At 39.0% G+C, this 23,155-nt stretch overlaps 1 protein-coding gene across 1 annotated transcript in view; it reads right to left on the reverse strand.

The window, feature by feature from the left end:
- Positions 1 to 1,018: 1,018 nt before the first annotated feature.
- LOC122808663 (CD209 antigen-like protein E) overlaps positions 1,019 to 23,155 on the reverse strand; it is a gene marked incomplete at its 3' end in the record, with an annotated part of 466,626 nt that continues 444,489 nt past the window's right edge. Inside the window, 1 exon segment of the mRNA XM_044079639.1 lies at positions 1,019 to 1,125. Within this exon segment, the coding sequence (XP_043935574.1) occupies positions 1,019 to 1,125 (107 nt within the window).

Consider the following 23,155-nt stretch of genomic DNA (forward strand, 5'->3'; position numbering starts at 1 on the left):
TAAAATTCAAAGCTTTGGAAAGGTAAAGACGGGTAGGCCTCAATTATAGTAAAATAATTAATGCTTTTTATTTTTTATTCTTTTTCAAAATACTTTATATATTGTTTTTAATAATAGCATTATTATTTTTACGAAGCAGAATCAATTGTTGTTCACAAATGATTTTTTTAGAAAGATATATATAAATTCTAAGAATTTATCTAGTATTTAAATGATGTTTTTTATGCCACTAATTGAAAATTTGGTATACATGGTTTAATTAACTTCATTGATTGTTGCATATATAGCATCTGATCTTGAGTATGTGTTGTCTGAAGAAGTTCATTTACTGTTTTGAAAGAAAGCGCTAACAATAAACAGGTCGGGTGATTCTTACAGTCCATTGCCATTTTTGTTTTCTTTTTAAGTTGGATGTTTTTTCTGAAGTTTGTTTTATTATGACACCTAGTAACTTTATACTATCTACTGGTTCGATTTTAGTGCTGTTTGAGAAGAGGATATGACGTGGGGTGGTGAGTTTTGTGGATCTATTATTAGAGAATATCATTAGTTTTGTCTTGTTAGGATGTAGTATGAGTTGATTTCTTTGAGGTACAGTTCTATGTCTGTGAAAGCATTCTAGGTTTTACATAGGAGTTTTTACATCTATATCCAGTATGATTCAATAGCACAAATCCTCTAATAAAATATAACTGCCCTATGTAATCAGGGAAAGCCATTTTGCATGTTAAAATCTTCATGTAAACCTTCTTGTGGAATTTGCCAAATTGTCTGCTTTTATAGCAGTGAAAGATATTATAAATGATGTACAAAAAACTTGACTGAGTACAGAAAATGTTTGTTTCATTCTTCTTTTAATAATAGGGTGTCAGAAAGTACTAATGCAACGCATACAGGAAATGATAAAAAGTTAGAGAATGTGTCTAAATCTGTTTACCTTTCTTTCCTGCAGCAGACCATACAAAACAATAATAAAACGTTACTTCCACTTCAGTATACTCACGTTACATTAGGTGTATTGCATGCTGGGTCATCTACCCAGCACCACTTTCCTTCTTCTTTCTGATCAGTAAATCCAATCCAGAAAGGTTTATTGTTTATGACTGAAGAGTTCTTTAAAAAAATCTGTCAAGACAATGAAAAGTAATAATAATGCTGTGAAATGAATGGCTCTCAACTTTCCATCTCCATCATTTAGAACACAACTTCTCATAACGGGGAACAAATGGGCAAAATGTGAAACATTTAATAACAGCTTATTAACAACTTCAACTAAGACGCTCACAGGATGGTTAAATGTGTTGCTTTAAACTTATAAGAATATTTTTGATGAAATAATATCATCTAGTATTATTTGCCATGGATATCACTTAAAAACATATCACTGACTGTGTCACAGACCCTTTCAGTGTAGAATTGTCAAGAAGACTTTTTAAAACTAAGAACTAAAAAACATTCCTCATAATGAGGTACGGTGCAGTGTTTTCTTCCAAAATAATAAAGCAATGAGTGCGATGAAGATACTATAAATTAAATGTGCAGGTCATTCATTTTCATTTTACCGTATTGTTCATCTTACCACAACCGATTAAAATTAAACATTGTTAATAAACTTGCTATCATATTCAGACTTTTAAACAAATAGTGACTGACACAGTAAGAAATGGGCAAGTTCTCTGAAAACAATTTCAAGGATTTATTTAATCAAACCAGATTTTTGATGGAAGTCTAATTGCTAAAATCAAGTCTGTAGGCTAATAGTGCAACTCTATGAATGTAACCTATGCTTTATGTTACAGTCAGAAAAGTTAGGTCAAGAATGGAATATGACACACTGCCTTTTAAATAAAAATATGTATATTTTTACAATATCTAGTAATCATGGCAACTGAATGACTTCTACAATGAAAAGCTTATGCTTCTGGGCCCACATTATAATTAGCTATATTGACAGACCATATTTTCTACTAATTCTATTTGTAAGGTGTGGGAGGAGGGTGTGGCTTGCCACCCACCCCCCCACCCCCTGCACTGGCAATAAGTTAAGATGAAAATCAGACCCACTCTTACAAATAGGAACTCAAATTACTCACTACCTGTATAGTTGCTACAACATGTAACTCAGATATCTTAAGCTATACTATACTCTTAAGGTGGCAAACACAGCAAAATAATTGATACAGACCTTTAAACAGAATAAACAGAGGTGGCTTAATGTCTTAATTCGACTGGCATTAGTCCTGAATGTTGGGCATTAGTACAAGTCTGTACCAGCTATCCATCATGGTGATAATTCCCTTATGTGCAGTGGGTTGTTATACTCGTGTTTCTGCAGGAACTCATTACTGGTTTGTCTACTAAAACCAAATCAATTGATTTTAATATAAACATTGCTGGTCATTTTAAAAAACTAATTTCCATTATTGATCATTTTAATCAAACAGCATGTAGTAGATGTGCACTTCAACTGCTCTCTTAATTCATGAAAAATAACAACTTTGTTAATCAACTATCTAATGTAAAAAAGGTGGTTAACAAAGCTCTGCTAAGAGGCTTCTAACCCTGCCAAGCTGTAGTCTACTGCAAGAGTGCAAACGATAGCTGACAAAGAACAGTATCTAAAAAAATGTTAACAGCTTTAAAAGCTGAAAAACATATTATACACCAATCCAAAAAAGCAGCGTGACAAAGTGAAGTGTCTAAAAGGTTTTAACACCATTAACGTTTAGCTTTTGGTCACTGTTTCTATGGCATCACTAAGTTTTTTTTACTGTTCTCAAAGCCGTGAAACATGTTACGTCCCTACTTTTTTACCTTTTTCTTTCTATTAGTACATCAAACCAACTAAATCTCTATGTGCTACAAAGTGTTATGATAACTTCTGTCTGATCAGAGATTAGTTATTATATATTTTCTACTTGGATGTCTTCCTTTCAGTTGGGAATTTCTCGACATTCATATTTCAGATGTGTAACAATGTGGCTATGACCAGAATCTCATTAGTAATCATGGTGTATTATAGTTAATTGAGTAGTATAGCATAGTAATTAAGGGATTGGACTGCACACCTCTAGACCTGGCTGTAAATTTCATCAACCCCTAGGCATAAACTGTGTGACTCTAGGCAAATTATTTAAATTGTATTCCCATATCTCTCTAGTAAAATTAAACCTGATAATTACAGAGAGATTACCCAGGTACTAAAATGGTAGAAAAAGTAAGAAAGTGTACCCTCCATTATCTGTTCCTTAAAATGTTTTCCAAGCTATTTGTTTATTGTGCTTTTTTGCATACAAAACAGAAAATCCAGAATTGGTAGAGCTATCTACAAAGGATGGCACTCTCAGTAAATTTATTTTATGAACTTTCAACTTCTCTACCTCAGTTGCTTTGACTTGTTTTATTTCATTTACAATCTACTGGCATTGGAATTTTCTCTGACTATTCTATCATTTTGTGCTGTCATTCATTATTTTCAGTTTACTTTTGATTACCTCTCTATAGCTTTTAGTTATTTTTCATATTATCATTATTTACTTTAGTTGATAATTTACTGTAGATGGGGTGGTACCATTCATTTTCCTTTAACCATTTCTAGTTTGTACAGACCCACTAGCCATATACTACAAGTAGATAGGGTGATATTTCTGCCTTTGCTGGAGAATTCCATGGTTTAGAGAGTGGCCCATACAAGACCTTTTCAAATATGACACAGGATGAAGCTGGAATGTCAGCTCTTTCATGAACAGTAACTCCTAGAAGTCACTGTATCCCAGGTATAAATTGTCACAAGCTTAATTCATAGAATATCTTTATATACGTCAGCTCTAATATGAGATTGCAGTTATATAAGCCATTTTCACAATTGCCAGTATTTTTTTCATCTCTCCAGTGTAATATGACCATAGCTTTAAATATATAAATAGCAAAGTAATTGGGGGAAGAGGAACCCAAATGCAGAAGGTCAGGACGGCTTGCACCCTTGCCAAAAATACTTTATTTGAGATTTCTGTGACAGTTTCAGTGATTTTGACTCATCCAGATTATTGTCAATGATATTTTACCTTAACTGGTCATAATGGAGCAGATCATGCATCATACTGGCTGGTGTATCCTTATCTTTTTTTCCTTTTCCCCCTGCTTCCTTCTGATCATCAGTTGGCTCCTGACAAATTAATTCATTCATTCCCCATCACCAGGGTGACAGTCAGCCAGGAGAAGCCATCATTCCAGCAGTCATTAACGATATTTAAGATTTTCTTTTGATTGCTTGTCCTAACCATCAGCATGCACTTGACAAGTTCTAAGTGAAGTCATGCAATGAGTTGACTGGAGAGGGTGCCCTCTCAGTTCTGCAAGGGATGTATCCCCCAAATAGCCCTGCTTCACTAGAAAGCATGAGCTTTGCTTTTCCCAGTCTTCACTGGTGAAATTGCACCTAGTCGATATGCCTCTCTGAGTGTGTACATTTCCACAAGAGATGAATGGGACACACAACTTCACTCCAGTGCCAGAGCTACTAGCTGAACTCCAATTCCCACTGAGCCATGGAGACAAAGGTATTCTCATGTTTTGTGTAATGTATCTACAGATCCCTTATAGAATCACTGACAGATAGGTAAAACATGCTTACCTATGCCATTGCCACAGGTGCTGCCCTTCCATGTCAGGCCTGTCTATTACATGGTGGGTATTTTTTCCAACCTACTGAGTTGCATGGACATGACATTCTTCATAGACACCCGGTTGAAAAATAATTTCAGTCTATCCTTGTGTTCTTGGTGTAATTATGGTTCTGGTGGAGGGGGGTTGGTTGAAGATCTGGGACTGCCTACCATTTAACAATTTAACAATCAAGTCGAAAAAGATAAATATGAAAATCTTAAATTAATTGAGTCCACAGTTCCTGCAGGAGGAATCTGTGGGTGCATTTTACCATCTACCATACAGTGTATGAATGTTACCTTCAAAATGTCTCTAATTTCCTTTTCTCTTTGGAGTAATTATCTTCCTTATAGTTAACCCTGGAAGGCATCAATAAAACCGAGCAAACTCTTGGCTTAGTCTTCTATCTTGGGGTTATAAATAGCAGTTTGGAAGTCACTTGCTGAGACCACTCTACTATTAGATTTATGATTGTTCTAGGCTGAGATTAACCCTCAGAAGTGAGTGTTGTGTTATATAAGAGCCTCATCTCAACAACTTGAAAATGCTTTTTTTTCTGTAATATCTATTTAGAAGTGTATAGTTATGTATAATGACTCTATGTAACTGTTGGAAGCATTCATGTATATATTGTAAATAGGTTGTAGTATTGTATTAACACTTAGAAAAAAAAAGAAAATAAAGAATTATTATTGAAAAAAAAAAAAAAAAAAGAAAATGCTGATTCATGTCTTGCTTGCTCATCTGCACGACTGCAGTGCTTCTGACCCAGATGAGCAGACTGAAGTCTATCATCAGGCTTACACCACTTCACTGGACATCTTGTCACTATGCTATGTACAAAGCCATGGTTTTACATTAATCTTCTTAAGCTAAGTACAAATAACTGCCTAAAGGACCAATTATAACATCACAGCAATGTGTTTTAGAACAAACCTGCTGATAACCACTTCTTGGAACAGCAGTAAGATATCACCTGGAAAAAGTCAATGCACTTATCCCCGGAGATATTGACTCTTCATAGGGTCATACTAAGCTTGCAGACAAACTGACCCACAAGACGTATAGTCATATCACCCAAAAGTATTGTGAAATTGTTAGGGTTCCCTGGCAAGCAGATTGTTCCCATATATTCCAGGTGTAAAGCCATGGTTTTCAATCCATTCATCAAGTTTGATTTTGAAGGTTGTTAAGGAATTTCAGTGATGTGTAATGGAAGTATATTCCAAAATCAGGAAATGCATCGGTTTAAGGACCTGCCACACTGGGGTTTATTATTAATGTGACAGTGAAATTTTAGGTCTTTAATGCAAGTATTAATTGTACTAATGGTGCTATGGAGGAGAAACAGATGAAAAAGTACAAGGTCTTTGACAGCACAAAAAAAACAAAGAGATCTCACAGGAGCATATATAAAACAGAACATATCAAGGGAGAATTTTTAATTTGGGGGACAAATTAGGTTACTTTGTTTTTAATTTTCTTGGTCAGGAGTCTCTGAGGTCTTTCAGGTTGGCCTACTTGTTTAGAGGAATACATGCTGAGAGTGGAATTTTATTCAATTAATTGTCATATATGGAATTAATAAAGTGAAGCTATGAGCTCCCTATTGAAATGTATGCATGCAAAGTGCTGAGTGCTGACATACTGAAAAAAAGTCTGAAAATCACAGAGAAGAGAATCTTGGAAATCTCTCTTCTCCTTTAAACTTCTTTTTTACTGGGGGAAACCCCCCACAGTCCCCAAATTTATATATACCAACTGCAAGACTATCATACCACAGAGAAAAGTGAATATTCTGGGAAATAGCCATCCTGGACTTAATATATGTAGGTCCACTTTTTTGCTATTTAGTCTCCCTGTTTAGGGACTCACTCTAGTAGGTTCCGACATTCAAATGATTACTAAAACTAGGTCTCCTTTGTACAAGAGGAATTCCATGAAGAGCAAGTTATACAAGACATAATGAGTTTCTAACAAAAACTGAAACAAGGTGATTGAAAGAAACTTTATTACCGAAAATAGGTACCTAGATTTATGAGGACTGCATTCATTTTGAGCATTTATATGTTTTAAGGTAAGCAGTTGGGTGTGCTGTATTTGCAGGAGGATCTGCAATTTTTGGCATTAACACACCAAGCTTTGTTCTGATACAAGCCTTGCTGGAAAATCTGAACGTCAGAAGGGGATTTGACAACTACACCAATTTACAGTCACTGGTAAATTTAGTTAACCAGTTCTTTGGCTTCAATCTTTATTTCAGACAAGTAGACCATTCCAAAGACATGCATCTGGAGCATTTCTCCCCGGGCCTCCGCTGAAAACAGGCTCTGTGGAACCTAGTTGGACTTTCCCAGTCAACAAATGATAAATAAATGAAAGTAGACCCTAAAATGGAAGGGGCTAATAACACAGCCCTGTGGAATACTGCTTATGAAGTTTTACTGATGAGGGAAAATACCCAGAACAGTATCTGCAAACCAGTTAGTTATCTGACAGAATCCACAGAGTTTATGTTGATTTGGGTGAGTTTATTAATCAACAGACTCTATAGGAATCTACATGATAAATGTAATTGTTTATACTCAGTTTGCATTTGTGTCACTCATACATGCTTTGAACTTTTCTACTAACAATATATTGACTAAGATTAGTGGTACTAGATTAAAAGTACCCCCTTCACGTGATTTGAGTGTTCCAAAACATGGAAAGCTTCCATTAATTTGGGAATACAGCTGACCTTGCGAGACCCTGAAAGAAGCTCCATCACTCTTGTTTAAGCACAGGCAGAGCTGTTTTTTTTCTCGCTGCAGATACTCCCGTTAGGTGATAAGCAAAAAGTCCTACAAGGAATTGAATGATTTACCTTGTTTTTTTTTCTAAAAAATTACATTGAGGTACCCAACTGACTATGATCATCTGTAAACTCCCTCAGCCCAGTTATTAGTCCAAATGTTTTGATTTCACCAGATATGTTCTTTCATTGCCCTTGTCTCCACATGTACTGTAGCTACGCTACTACTCTACTGAGTACTTCTGTGCCTGCACCCCTCCCTTATTTTCTATCAGAAATATATTTTGCATTTTTTTCTGCACTATTTTCTGAAAAAAACAAAACAATATACTTGTTTTCCCATCTTTCTAAGCTAGTATAGTCCAGTTTTCAGGTTAGTGCTGAATTCAGGGCTGTGTTACAAGTTTCTGTGTTTTCCCATACCTTACTTAGATAGAAGGAAGTTTCTCTGTTCACCTGTGAGAGAGGGGAGCTTTGAGCAGCCTATCTGTCCCTGGAGGAATGGTTTCAGCCCAGAAATTAATAGTTTATTGGTCATTTTAGGCTAATTTCTTTCTCTTTCATTTCCCTGCTATAAAACCTGCATTTGCAAGGTTTTTGCACTTGTATACAGCTCAGGAAGCTCCTGCCTGTTGCCCTGCAGAGTTCTACAGCAGCAGAGAGTGATTATCATTTTTCTGCATTTTCTTGATGCCTTTAGCTAATTCCGCCTAAAATGCCAATTTTTTAGAGTCGCTGTGATTTAAAAAGCTTGTTTCAGCTACATATTGTACTTATATTACTGCCTGCACTTTATCAAAGTTACATTTGTGTTTAAATTACCTGTTTAACTGTTGTAGGCTACATACTCAATTGTGATAGCCATTTCTGTGCATTTAAAGTGTTTTTTTAATTGTATCTGCTTTATTTTCTGAAAAAAACAAAAAAAAAACTTGTTTTCCTGCCTAAGCTTGTATAGTCCAGTTTTCAGGTTAGTGCTGAATTCAGGGCTGTGTTACAAGTTTCTGTGTTTGCCCATACCTTACTTGGATAGAAGGAAGTTTCTCTGTTCACCTGTGAGAGAGGGGAGTTTTGAGCAGCCTATCTGTCCCTGGAGGAATGGTTTCAGCCCAGAAATTAATAGTTTATTGGCCATTTTGGGCTAATTTTTATGTCTTTCATTTCCCTGCAATAAAACCCGCATTTGCATAGTTTTCCATGCTGGGCAGCGCTGGTTAGATAGGGTATAACTATTCCCGGCTCCACAAAGTGTACTCTTCAATTTTTCCCTTGGAACTAGACAAACTTTTAACTTAAACACTCAAACCATTCACTTCTCAGCCTGACACTTGCTCAAACCTCATAGCAAGCACTAATAAACCTTAGCACTATACCACCCCATACTGTAGAGAAGGACAAGGCTCTCTATTCTACCTTACCAGGCAATCAGTAAAACAGTTCACTGTACCTATCCAGGCATGTCCAAAAGGCAGTTTCAGGTGCACTTTCTGGTCCAACTGGTGAATCTGGGCATTTTGAGTCAATGTTACAACTGCCTCATGTACACAGACAACCCTCTCCTCCTACCACCAAGCACTAATACATGCAAGAGATGCAATTATACAGCGAAACTAGAGGCCAAGCTCTCTCAGCCCAAGACTGGACCAGGCAGTCAAGAGGAGAAGGGAATTACTTGCATCACACCACCAGTCTCACATAGACCTATGAAACCAGCACCAGCAAAAAACACACATAAATACACAAAAACATACTCAGAGGCTCTAAATAAAAAATTTGCAACAGCAACAGAGACCTCCAAAGCAGACATCTAAGCAACCTCCACCCCCCAACACAAACCATGAAACACATACTTCACAAAACCAGTGTGCATGCAATCACAGCCCTTAAGGCAAAATAACATACCCAACACACTAGTAATAGGTGACTCTATAGTCAGGCACACTGACATCCCACTCACTAGGCTGAACAAGGAGACAGTTACTGTAGCTGCCTGTTGGGTGCCAGGATCCACCACATAACACAAGAACTCAGGTCACTCCAGAACAAGTACAAATACGACTCTGTCATTGTCCATGTTGGTGTGAATGACCTAAGCCGTATCTCCCTGGACTATATGAAAAGAGACATGGAGGAGCTCTCTGATCATGTAGCCCAGGCCAGTATGACCATGACCCGGAGTAGCATCCTGCCCTTACCAAGAATGATACCATGGTATAAAGAAAAAATTATCAATTTCAACAATTGGCTAAACTTCTGGTGTCATTCAAAGGGGATCCAGTGTCTGTCAGCCTGGTATGACATGCTCAACAAGCCACGCTGCTTCACTAGAGATGGCTTGCACCTGTCACCCTTAGGCTTTTGAATACTGGCCAAGGCTACTGCCACCCACACAGTGCCTTTTTTAGGCAAGGCCCAAAAGACATACCCACCACCGTAAATAACACAAGAAACAAAAAAACTGAGGGTAATGCTACTCAATGCCAGTAGTCTAAACCTCAAAATGCATGCACTCGAGGCACTCCTCAGTATGGAGAAAATTGCTATATGTGCTGTAACAGAAACCTGGTTTAAGGCTCCAGAGAGCACCCCAGCACTATCAGGCTACAACTCATAGCATACATTTTGGCCACAAAACCCAGACTGAAATACAAAAGGTGGGGGCGTATCCATATTCATCAAGGATACCCACACCTCCTGGTTAGTGGCACAGCATGATGCTTCAGAGATCATCCACATGCAACTAACAATGGGCAAAACTTCAGTTCAAATTGTAACTTGCTACAGATCACCCACCATGTCCCAGGACCCCAATTCTGCATTTCTGGAAACACTGGGAAACATAAAAGTCCTACCAAACACCCTGATATTGGGTGATTTCAATTACCCAAACATTAACTGGGAGAACTACTTAAGTACTAACTCCCTTGCCCAAAATTTCCTAGAATTTATAAACTCAAATGCCCTGGATCAACTGGTCAACACTCCTACCAGAGGTGACAAGATATTGGACCTGGTCATCACCAACATGGGTGACCGGTGTTCCACACTGGAGGTCAACCCCTTGCTGGTTAAATCTGATCATAAACTAATCACTCTGGATATCCACATTCCACCCCCATCCCTGGTCAAAGAAAGCACCGTGAAAACCTTTTCAAAAGAAAACCTCACATTACTTAAGACCATGGGTGGAAAGTTTCAAAGCCCCCATGCTAAAGGATAATGGTGTCCAAGCTGAAAAATCCTTTACTAACACACTCTACGGGCACCTACAAGAATGCATGGATCATGCTATCCCAAGGAAAATCAAGACTCACTCCTCCAAGAAAAGGAAACCAGTCTGCTAGTCCTGTGCCATAAACAAGCTATACAATAGAAGGAGGAAACTGGTACAGAAAAGAGTAAAATCCCAAGAAGGGAAGACATCCCTGATTAGTATCAGCAAGAAACTATGATCCCTCATAAAATCATCCAAGGCTAGCTTCAAAAGAAAAATTGCCAAGAACTCCAAAGATAACCAGAAGGCATTCTTTAGCTATGTCAAGAATCTAAGTGGCAATTCTCAGATCTGCTCGAAGTTAATGCAGAATGGCACAAAATACACTGAACCAACCAATATCGCCAACATCCTGGCAGACAGGTTCAGTGCAAACTTCACCCCCCTCTCACCCCCAAAAGGGCCCATAACCATACCAGAAGAATGTAGTGCCCCTGAAATCACAGACACTCAGGTTAAAACAGCCCTCTCCAAAGCCAAAAACACAGCATCAATGGGACCGGATGGTGTCCCAGGCTGCATCCTATATGAGCTCAAAGATGAACTAACTCCTCACCTAAACACACTGTTCAAACTCAGCCTCTCTACAGGCTATGTGCCCATAGAGTAGTGCACAGCAACGGTTATCCTGTTCCCCAAAGGTGGAGCCACAACAGACCCTGGGAACTATTGCCCTATAAGCCTGTCTAGCTTTGTCTCTAAGGCTATGGCACGCATCATCATGGATCTCATTAACAGAGACATTGGGAACCTCCAGACACTGGACCCTACCCAGTTCGGCTTTGTCAAGGGCAGATCATGACTTCTAAATCTGGTGGACTTCTTTGAGACAATTACCAAGGCTACAGATGAGGGAAAGGTGGTCCACACAGCTTACCTAGACCTCACAAAGGCCTTCGACAACATTCCCCATTCAGGTGTTATAGACAAGCTCACTAGACTGAACATAAACCCCTACGTCACGAGATGGGTTGCCAACTGATTCACAGACAGAACCCACATGGTAAGAGTTGCAGGAGTTCGGTCTGACTCTAAACCGGTTACACGTGCGGTCCCCAAGGCTCAGTCCTAAGACCCTTCTTGTTCGGCATATGCTTCTCAAAGGTACAGGCAAGCACAGGAGGACTATGGCTGACCAAGTTTGCATACGACTGCAAACTAGGGGCTATAATTGACTCTCTGGCAGACACAGACATCCTCCAAAAGGGTCTCACTGAGACGGATACCTGGTGTCAAAACCATGGTCTCATGCTAAATGTCAAAAAGTGAATAGTCATCCCCTTTGGAAAAAACAAAGTACCCACAAACTACCACATAGGTGGTAGCCCCCTAAATACGGAAAATGTAATAAGGGATCTGGGGACCCAAATATATAGTAACATCTCCTTTGATAATCACATTGCCAAAGTGGTTGGAAAATCCTTCTATGTGGCCCACCTAAACACAAAAAGGGTTTGCATCCAGATTAAAAGAGGTCATAGTGCCCCTCTATGCATCACTTGTCAGACCCATCGTAGAGTTCAATGCCCCATTTGAGATGTACCTTACAAGACACCTGCAACAGCTGGAAAGACCACAGAAGTACCTCACCAAGAGGATCACTGACCTCAAACAGATGCCCTATGCAGCTCGACTGAAGAAACTCCAGCTATACTCGGGTGCATACTGCCTACTCAGAGGTGATCTCTGCATGACATACAAGGCCACGTCCAACCCAGAATTGATGGACATGCTCCACCTAAAGAAAATCATATCCCCTCGAGCCACACGCTTCAGGGATCTAAACCTCACCACAACAATAAATAGGACATGCTGGAGGGATAGATTCCTGTCCCAGGGACTTCCCATGCTCTGGAACAAGATTCCAATCTACATTAGGCAGAGTTCCTCGCTAACCCTCTTCAAGAGAAACCTTGACAAGTGGATGGGAAACAGAAAGTTTACCCCGGGGTTCACTTCAATGGCTCTGCTGGACAGAGTCACAGGGAACTAATCTAAGGGGGCGGCGAAAGCCAACACATTCCGGCTAGGCTTATAAATGTCTTCAGGCAGATAGCCTATTACCTACCTATGAACCTATATTTTATGTAAAGGTAGATTTTTATTCTGGTGTTTTGTTACAGCATTTTTACATTACACATAGTGCTTTGTTGAAACAAATCAGTGAGCTGAGGAAGGAGGACTAACATCAAAGACCCTTATTCTAGCTATAGTATTAAAAACTGTGAATGCAACACAAACCATTTCAGCCCAAGTAACACATTAAACACAGGGGTCAGACTTTCCACACTTGAACACTGCTCTAGAGATGTTACTTTGAAAAGAACAATTAACTCAGCTACACTTTCAAGCTTATTATTCAAGCATTCCTTAAAATACTGTATCAGAGATGGCACTAATGAAAATCAAAAGAAACAAAATAATTAAAAAATGCAGATCGATGTTGAAAGTCAAACATAGGCAGTCCTAGTACTGTTTGTTAATAAGGGAGAAAACCATAGTAAATGATCCTCTTATTGTAGGGATTTCTCTCTGTCCCTCTAAAATGACATCAAAAGAGAGGAAGGCACTAACTGCAAAACAAAATAATGCTACCCATGGGAGTCTCTTTTCAGGTTATTTTGGGGTATAACAAATTAGAAAATAATAACCATTTACTTTAATACAAAGAAATGAATAATGCCAAAAGTTCAAGATATGCTGAAAAAAATGGATTCAATAAACCCTATTTCCCTACATGGTCTGCTAACACCGTGTGCATGTCTCGCTGTGATGTGCACACAATAGTGCACAGTGTTGTATTCAGTAAGCACCTCTGCACTGTGTCTAGAACCACAAAACCACATAAAACATTGTGGTATGCTAATTACTGCACAAGCAGCTGAATTGTATGCTAATCCACCAATCCAAGATGGAGGAGCTATTCAACAAGCTATAAAGCAACCCTGTAGACTCAGTGCTAGTTTTCCCTGTGAATTCCAAAATCTATTGGAATACAGACATGGAAAGGAGTCTACACAGAAGCAATGTTAGGGGCTGCTGCTGCTTTAATTCATGCATCTGTGCAACAGACTGAAGTCTATGCTGCTGCTGCTGCTAATAGACCACAGCCAAGAAGGACAAGAGTTTTCAGACCCCAGTTAACTTACAACCATTTGCATAATGTGGAAATTGTAAAGTGCTACAGGGTAGATAAAGACAAATTACAAAAGCTCTGCAACCTCTGTCATCATCAACTCAGACTCAGAGCAAACCAGGGAGGAATCAATACTAATGGAAACAAAGGTATGTGTAGCCCTTAGATTTCTAGCTAGAGGAGCCTTTCAGAGACCAAAAAGGGACATTATGGGGGTATCACAGACATCAGCATCCAGGATCCTCCATCAATTCCTGAATGCTATGCTACAACATGCCAGTGACCACATATATTTCCCCCAAACTCCTGAGGACAGGGCCAGAAATTGGCAAGAATTCTAACCTATACCACACTACCCTGAAGTACTGGATGCAATAGACTCTGCACATATAGAAATCAAGGCACCAGCCAGGGAACAGGGCAGGTTGTACATACGTAGAAAGGGCTTCCACTCATTCAACTGCCAGGTCAAATGTAATGCTAAGGAAATCATCTTGAATGTGTGTCCTAGCAACCCAGGCAGTTACCATGACTCACATATCTGGCACACCTCCCAACTGTATCAGATGCTCACTACGGGTGATATCCCACAGGGTTATTTACTGGGGGATGCACGGTATGCACTGGAACCATGGCTGATGACGCGCATCAGAAATGCACACACACACACACACACACACACACACACACACACACACACACACACACACACACACACTGAAAAATGACATAAAGAGGCACACGCTCAAACCAGAAATATCATAGAGCATGTGTTTGGGCTGCTGAAGTTGCAGTTTCACTGCCTAGATACATCTGGGGAGCCCTTCAGTACAACCCATGTACATGTGCTAAAATCTTCACCATCTGTGCCAAGCTTCACATCATCCTGAGAAAGCATCTTCAGCAAAATCAACAAGGGAAAGGGGCACACATCCCACCACCATTGGCAAGGTCACCACAGCCATATGCAGGTGAGGAGTCAGAAGGGGAAGCAGCAGTTAATGTGGATGTAGACAGACGTTGGAGTGTTCAATATCCCCTTGCATTAGCTAAAAGGCAGTGCATAGCACACTCCCTCACTGCATCCTTCATCTTACACACTTACATATAGTAACATTGATGCCAGGCAATGCTCTCAACCTTTACCTACCCATGTAATGGCTGTGCACTCCTAGCATCAGACAGAGTCAGCCCTGAACTAAAACAGTAGCAACTGCTGGATTTACAAGGTAAGTGTTGAACCTGGACTGTTAAACCATAATTGTGTAATAATACAAATGAATGGCACATCCTTGCATGTTGTTTCTTGGCAATATAAGCAGATAAAAGTGTGGTTATCTGTACAGCAATGACTTACACGTGTGACAGCAGAGACGTTGTGAATACATGTGTCCTCTATAAAGTAAGAGGCCTCAGGCATCAAAGATGCACACATTCATAACTCTCAAAAGTACTGATGGTTTCCTCATTATGGCCTCATACCTTTGTAATGGCATATCATGCAAAAGAGAAGTTAGACATTAATGACGCTCATTTCAGTTTCAGACTTCATATCACTGAGAGCAATTTTACAAATAGTGATGCAAAAAATGTCATTCTAACAACTGTCTATGTTTGTAAGACCAAAATACTTAAACAGTCCCCCTATTGTTCAGGCTGTTGTCCCACTTTTATTTATGGCTTGGACCAGCTTTGTTGCTGTAACAGTTTGTGAGGCATGTAGACATTTTCAAACAGCTGTAAGAAAGCAGTAAAATCAGCAAAACAGTATCACAAGCACATACATATACTAATCAGTAGGTCAGATATGCACCCTGAGCATCAGACAAATGACTTATGTATCCCTGAATCTAAAAGATAGAAATGAGGATATGGAACAGTTATCATCGTCACATGGTGTTGGCAGGGGAGGGGTAGCAAGAGGCCTAGGCTGACACAAAAGGTAGAGGTAGTGTGTGTGTGTGTGTGTGTGTGTGTGTGTGTGTGTGTGTGTGTGTGTGTGTAAGTAAGTAAGAGAAACAGGCAGGCATTTGGATGAAGTATTAAATGGGCCATCCAGGTGAAGCAGCTGTGGCAGTATCTGCAAGAACACAGCCAAGCACTTTGCTAGATCTCTGCCCAACGAGCAAATCCGGGTAGAGGTGACAGTTTATCGTCATCACTGTTGTCATCCCAGACCCAGAGAACTGGCTATGCCAGGAGTTGCACTGGCATGTCCACGCCCACAGTCAGATGCACTGCTGCTACCTGAAGGTGACTAATATCTGCTGGATTAGCCCTCCTCATGAGTACACCCAGGACCACTACCTCATGGCCTGCCAGATCTAGATGTGGAAACCTCAACCACTGACAGAGCAGTGGAAGTAGTACCACTATGGGATCGTGATTGGGCATGGCCACATCAGCTAACTTCAGATTATATGGCTGACCTATGCCCAGGTGATGGCCATCCACCTGCCAGTAGATGTTCCATCACAGACACTGCCTATTCCAACACATCATTCGTTTAATCCATTGAATCGGCAATACAGTGGATACATTCACGCAAGTCAGCCTGCGCCACATCTACAACCCTAAGCATTTCACTGGAGTACCTATTGGAATGTGCTTGTGCCTCCATGATGGCCCTTAACATACATCAAGTGGCACAGAAAGACACACCAATAACAGGCAGACGATGGACAGCAGGCGTTTGCCAACCATCATCATCAGAGCCTGCCAGTACTCTGACATCAGGTGGTAGGAGTTCCAAACTTCCACTGTAAGGATCACCCATGATAATAACAACAAACACAGGAAACTATAGTCCGATATATGCAAACAAACTAACATTGGGGCTGGTATTACAGACAGTACACCAATACAAACAATAGTTCTGACATCCAACACCATTATCACAATGAACACTACCACAGGGGATTAAAATGCTGCCCATTATATGTCCATTAATGATACTATTAAAAAAGGACTTGCAGGGTCACTAAAGAGAAACAGTTGTAACAATAGCACTTCTGATTACAGTTAATATGACAAACACACCTATGCCATCAGGACATTTCTAAGAAATTATATATATATATATATATATATATATATATATATATATATATATATAGATATATATATACATATATACATATATGTATATAAGACAGATTGTTTTTAGTGACATTTCAGAATATCCAGTATATAGCTGAAAAATGCAACCATACCTTATCAAGATCACCTTCAGGTTTCCTAGCTGCATGGGCTGTGAGCATGGTGAAGAAGCAAATGAGGTGTGAACTTAATAGAATTCATGAATCCCAAATGCTGCTATTGGATTGCAACTAAAAAAAACAAAAACTGCATGGCTGAAAAGATAAACTAGCTAGACCAAAACGAACCAGCATTCATCAATACAGACTTCATCAGAAATGTAAAATACATTCAGTTACAAAGGATTTAAATACTAAAAAACAATTACATTCAAATTGAGATCAATTAAAGTCAATAAAGTGAATACAAAAACTTAAAAAGGTAGTCTATTAAACATGACTAAAACAAGTTTTATTGACATAGACTCTACGATCTTTTAAAAAACATTTGATGTTTGTGGCATCATTCAAACCTGGAGGCTGATCAGCTTTTAGTTGAATCTGCCACCTGGTTTCTCTTTGTTTTAAATAATTCTTAAAATTGCTACCTCTCAAATTTAAATGACCCTGTTCTAAAATAGAGAACAAAAACTTCTTAAAATTGTGACAAACTAAACTATGCCTATATAGTGCATTGTTAGAGTCTTTCTTTTTGATGTCATACAAGTGCTCTCCAATCCTGGTCAATAACCGTCTAGTTGTAAAATATATCTACACATATTACATGTGGGAAATTTATGCATTCCCTTATTAACACTTAAACTCTTGGTGTGAACTACAAACGTGTCCCTCCCTTTCTCCAATAAACTTTTTAAACTGGAGTCTTTCTTATATACAAAGCTAGGATACTCCCCCACATTATTACACAATTCACGATTACCTCTGACAATTTTCCAATTATTAGATAATATTTTCTTAATGTTTAAAGCCCCACTGGTTATAGGTAAATTATAACTCAAATACATATCATTACACAATATATTCCTTGGAGCTACTACAAGGGCTTTAGTATATGTATTGATGAAAGCAGAGATTAAAATTTGTTTTACGCTTAAGTGCTGGTTCATTTTGGTCTAGCTGGTTTATCTTTGTTGTTTTTTAGTAATGGATTGCAACTGTTCATGTTTACTGGGGGGAAAATGAAAACAAAACAGCATTTCAAACTCCCTTACCTCAAGTGGGTGTGCCAGCCAGGTTACACTTACAAAGGGTAGAAGTAATTTGTATCAAGATTTAAATACAAGTAAGCAGCACACATTTCACAGTTTCTGTTCAGTAACATCCAACCTCTCCTTCATTTCTTGATAACTGTGTATTATTGCTATTTAACATACTTATACATTTTAAGGACAATGATACTGAATGCCTTACCGACTGAATGTCTCAGATTACTGGTCAGATAAGACAAAAATGATTAACAAACACAGAAAGATAAGACAGGGTTGCATATATGCAAGCAATAGTCAGAAATGGTTGTGTGATCACTCAGTGCACTACATCTGAAATTAATACATGTACAAACAACTGTCGTATGTTCTGGTAGCACTGTGGATGACATTGCAGTTTTTTGTATGCACAATGATTTTCATTCTCTACTGCAAAGCTGTTTCTGTGGCACAGAGCGATGAGACACTTTTACTGTGTTTTGAATGTTCACTGGAGAGAGAGTTCAAATCCAGACATGTGAAAATATTTCATGTGTACCAGCACAAATTGTTGCAGTGTTGTTGATTTAATGTATTTGTTTTCTTCTTGTGTTATAATTTTCCTTTGTTTTGCATCATGTGTGGCTTTGAGCAAACAGGGGAAACAGGGAAACAATGAATGTGATGTCTAGCTGTACTTACTTCATTTGCACACCATTTAGCAGTGTACAAACCTGGACTAGTGGCCCACACAGGAAGCAGACAGAAGACTTGCAGGCAGGGTGTAGAGAGTGCAAAGGTCAAAAACAATACATTGTTACAATTTTTGCTTTCTATCATACAGCACCACTAAGCAATGTTGAGTGGCTCTTAGCAAGCTTCTACAACACCTGCAGATATCAAGCACCTGCAAACAGGTACCAGACAGTTAACTTCTAAACAGATTCATTCTGTTAATTCTGTTGGACATCATGCAACCATGCTAAGCAGCATTGCACAGTGGTTAATATACAGAAGTTAAGTATGAATAGGGGATTATGCCACTGTTATTCAACTATTTCTATGGTAGCAGGTGTAAGTGTAGAACTGTCATACAGATGGTCCTGGGTCCTAATACAGGAAACATAACATTGTTTTACTGTTCTGACAGTTCAATTTAGAGTAATAAACAGGAAAATATCCAAGTATTTCAATATTCCTATGTCAACAGCTGTATGTTTAGAACTGCTATGCACATGGTCCTGGATTCTAATACAGGAAGTACCAGGCATTTTTACTGATGTTCCATTTCACATTATGTTAAATATCAGTTATAACACTTTATACAAAATTATGAATAGTGGAGTTAATGTGAATTATATGTGTGAGGAATAACACACCCTTACTGCGTTTTGAAACTTCAGATGTATGATGACAATATATCGTCTACTATATTTCAATAAGTATAATTCTGCTATCTGGACTTGAATGACACATATACACAAATTAATGTATATACAAGGACCTTGTCAGGTCACATGCACACATGGTTAACACCTCAGTCTGTCCTCTGTATTTATCAATGATGCATGAATATGTGTGAGCAGCACTTCTTTGGTGAAGATGGAAAATCACTGCTATGGCAGAACATGTTTTGTCCCTTATGCATAAGTTTGAATCCCACACTGTAAGAATAAATTTTAGTAATGTATAAAGCCAATCAAACATGTGCCAGCTCATGGAATTTATGCCCCAGTGCATGTCTGCAAAATTGAATCAACTAACAGTAATAGCAGCAGACACTCCTCAAACTAATATCAAGTGTCAGATTAACCTTCCAATTTCAAAAAGTGATTTCCTCTCTGTTTGGCACTGTTGCTCTCTGCTTAACATAGCACAAACCTGGTTGACTTCATTTCATGGGTTTGTGCACTACCAGTAAATGCTATAATAGGAATTGGTGGGAAATCATTATTCTCTATTGATTTATTCTTGGGATTAGACATGTCTGGCATTAAAGGAGAAGATGCCTAATTTAGGGTACAGACATGGGGTGTTCATTAGTCCAGAATCTTTATTGGACTCCTGGTAAAGCATCACAGTCAAAGGCTTCTGCAGGGGGACTATTCTGGCTCCCTGTACAAGTCTGAGGCACGGAATAGTGAGGCCAAAGCTCTGTCCATTGCTAGTGGTATCCTGTGAACAGGAAAACAGTGTAGGCACGACTTTAGCAACCTACAAAGTCACAAGAGGGATACACTCAACCAGCGGTTGGATGAGTTCCAAACTGGAGACATAACACAGTTGTGTCAGTATGCTAATAAAGAGAATTTATAATACATAGAAAGTTAAATATAGCCCAGATTGGTATGCATAACTCAATTATTTTCTTTTCTTTTCTTTTTCTTTTCACAGCTAACCCTGAGATAGTGGTGAATCATCAGGCCCATGGTGAACATTTAGAGAGATTGAAGGAAGCAAGTGGTATGTATGCAGCATAGAAGAAGTCTTATTGTAGCTTTGAAAGTTAGTAAGAAATGTTTATGTTTTCTATACAGTAGTAGCAAATTAAGTATCCATATCGTAACTGTAAAAGCAAGTATGCATGCATAACTCTGTAGCAAAAAACAACTTTAGGAGTAAAGTGTAAAACTGTAGTCAGAGGCTGTGGGTACAAATACCACAAATATACAGTACTGCAATTCTTTAATAATATTATAAAATTTAAAATCTGTACCAGTGGCATAAATGCTCTGCTGTTAACTGTAATCTACATAATTCGACCAAGCCTATGAGCAGTATATGCACATTGCAAGTATCTCTTTGTGCAATCCATAATTATAGTTTGTAGTTGATAGAAAGTATGCGTAAATGTAAAACTTCAGATAGAATAATTGTATTATTATGATAATGCCATTTATGTCACATATGATGGTACTAATTGTATCTATTTTTTCTTTCAACCCAACCCTTATCTCTTTTTTTTCTATTATGTATCATCCAAATGTCTCCATGTCATCCATCTGTAACAAATCAATAAATGCTTCACAGCACAGAAGATAGGCCATCTCCACTGGGTCAGCCTGTACCTGCTCCATCAGCTCCAGCACCAAACCCCAGCACATCTGGGATGGAACCTGGCAGCATTGCCTGTGCTGCCACTGCATTACCTGGGCCCTCAAGTAGCAGTACCCTGGAAGCTTTTGCTGTGGTACCCTCTGGAAGTACTGGCAGAGGTGGGGATTTTATCACTCGCCAGGAGATGCCAGAGCTGGTGCTTAAGGTCATGCACAGAACCATTGATGTATGCCTATGCCAGATGGAGTGACTGCTCTCCCTCATGGTCTGCAGGAGGAGAAAATGTCAAGCACTCCATCAGCTGCTGAGTAAGGTGGCAGTGATGACAGTCCTGCAGATGAGGACTAGATTCTCACTGTCCCCATGTTTGACAGGAATGAGCTTTCATGTCCCCTCCCTCAGCCCACCTGTGGTGTCCTCAAATGTTTGTCTCCCTCACTATTTATTATTTATTTATTTATTTAACATTTGTTGACCGGGAATGTCTGACTAGGTTCCACAGAGCCTGTTTTCAGTGCTCCACACAGGCACCCCAGCTGAGAAAGAACCTCTTGCTGTGAACCGCTGCACCACTATCCCCGTGCCTTGGTGTTTGTCCTGTTTGTTTGCATTTGTTTCCTCACCTACTCACCTTACCTAGCCCAGAAATGCCAATGTCCCTTACCCAGCATTCCTCTCTTACTGAAAAAAAAGGTCACCTCTCCTGCAAAAAAAAAAATATCATCCCATACATAGCTCTTCATTCTGCACATGTCTACCTGGCACATTTGATTTGGTCCAAATGAATATACAACATGATTGCTTTGTTGTCACCCCTCTTTATAGAGGTGACCATTCTAATTAATCTAATATTCTGTACATATAACACCTCACCTCACTCTGTCCTCTGTATTTATCAATAATGCATAACTATGCGTGAGCAGTACTTCTTCTGTGGTGAAGATGGAAAATCACTGCTATGGCAGAAAATATTTTTTCCCTTATGCATAAGTTTGAATCCCACACTGTAAGAATTAATTTTAGCAATGTATAAAGCAAACCAAACATGTGTCAGCTCATGAAATTTATACCCCAGTGCATGTCTGAAAAATTGAATCAACTAACAGTAATAGCAGCAGACACCCCTCAAACTAATATCATGTGTCAGATTAACCTTCCAATTTGAAAAATTGATTTCCTCTCTGTTTGACATTGTTGCTGTCTGCTTAACATCGTGAAAACATGGTTGACTTCATTTCTCGGGTTTGTGCACTACCAGAAAATGCTATAACATGAATTGGTGAGAAGTCTTTATTCTCTATTGCTTTATTCTTGGGGATTAGACATGTCTGGCATTAAAGGAGAAGACGCCTAATTTAGGGTGCAGAAGTGGGGTGTTCAGGAGTCCAGAATCTTTACTGGACTCCTGGTAAAGCGTCACAGTGAAAGGCTTCTGAAGGGGGACTATTCTGGCTCCCTGTACAAGTCTGAGGCATGGAATAGTGTGGCCAAGGCTCTATCCAGTGCTAGTGGTATCCTGTGCATAGGAGAACAGTGTAGGCACCATTTTAACACCCTACAAAGTCACAAGAGGGATACACTCAGCCAGTAGTTGGACGAGTTTCAAACTGGAGACATCCCACAGTTGTGTCAGTATGCTAATAAAGAGAATTTATAATACATGTAAAGTTAAATATAGCCCATATTAGTATACATAACTCAGTTCTTTTCTTTTCTTTGTCTTTTTCTTTTCACAGCTAACCCTGAGATGGTGGTGAATCATCAGGCTCATGGTGAACATTTGGAGAGATAGAAGGAAGCAAGTGGTATGTATGCAGCACAGAAGAAGTCTTATTATAGCTTTAAAAGTTAATAAGAAGTGTTTATGTTTTCTATACAGTAGTAGCAAATTAAGTATCCATATCGTAACTGTAAAAGCAGTTATGCATGCATAACTCTGTAGCACAA

The sequence above is a fragment of the Protopterus annectens genome, chromosome 8.part0 (genome assembly GCF_019279795.1).
Source record: "Protopterus annectens isolate FY-2018-M chromosome 8.part0, PAN1.0, whole genome shotgun sequence".
Taxonomy (NCBI): domain Eukaryota; kingdom Metazoa; phylum Chordata; order Ceratodontiformes; family Protopteridae; genus Protopterus; species Protopterus annectens.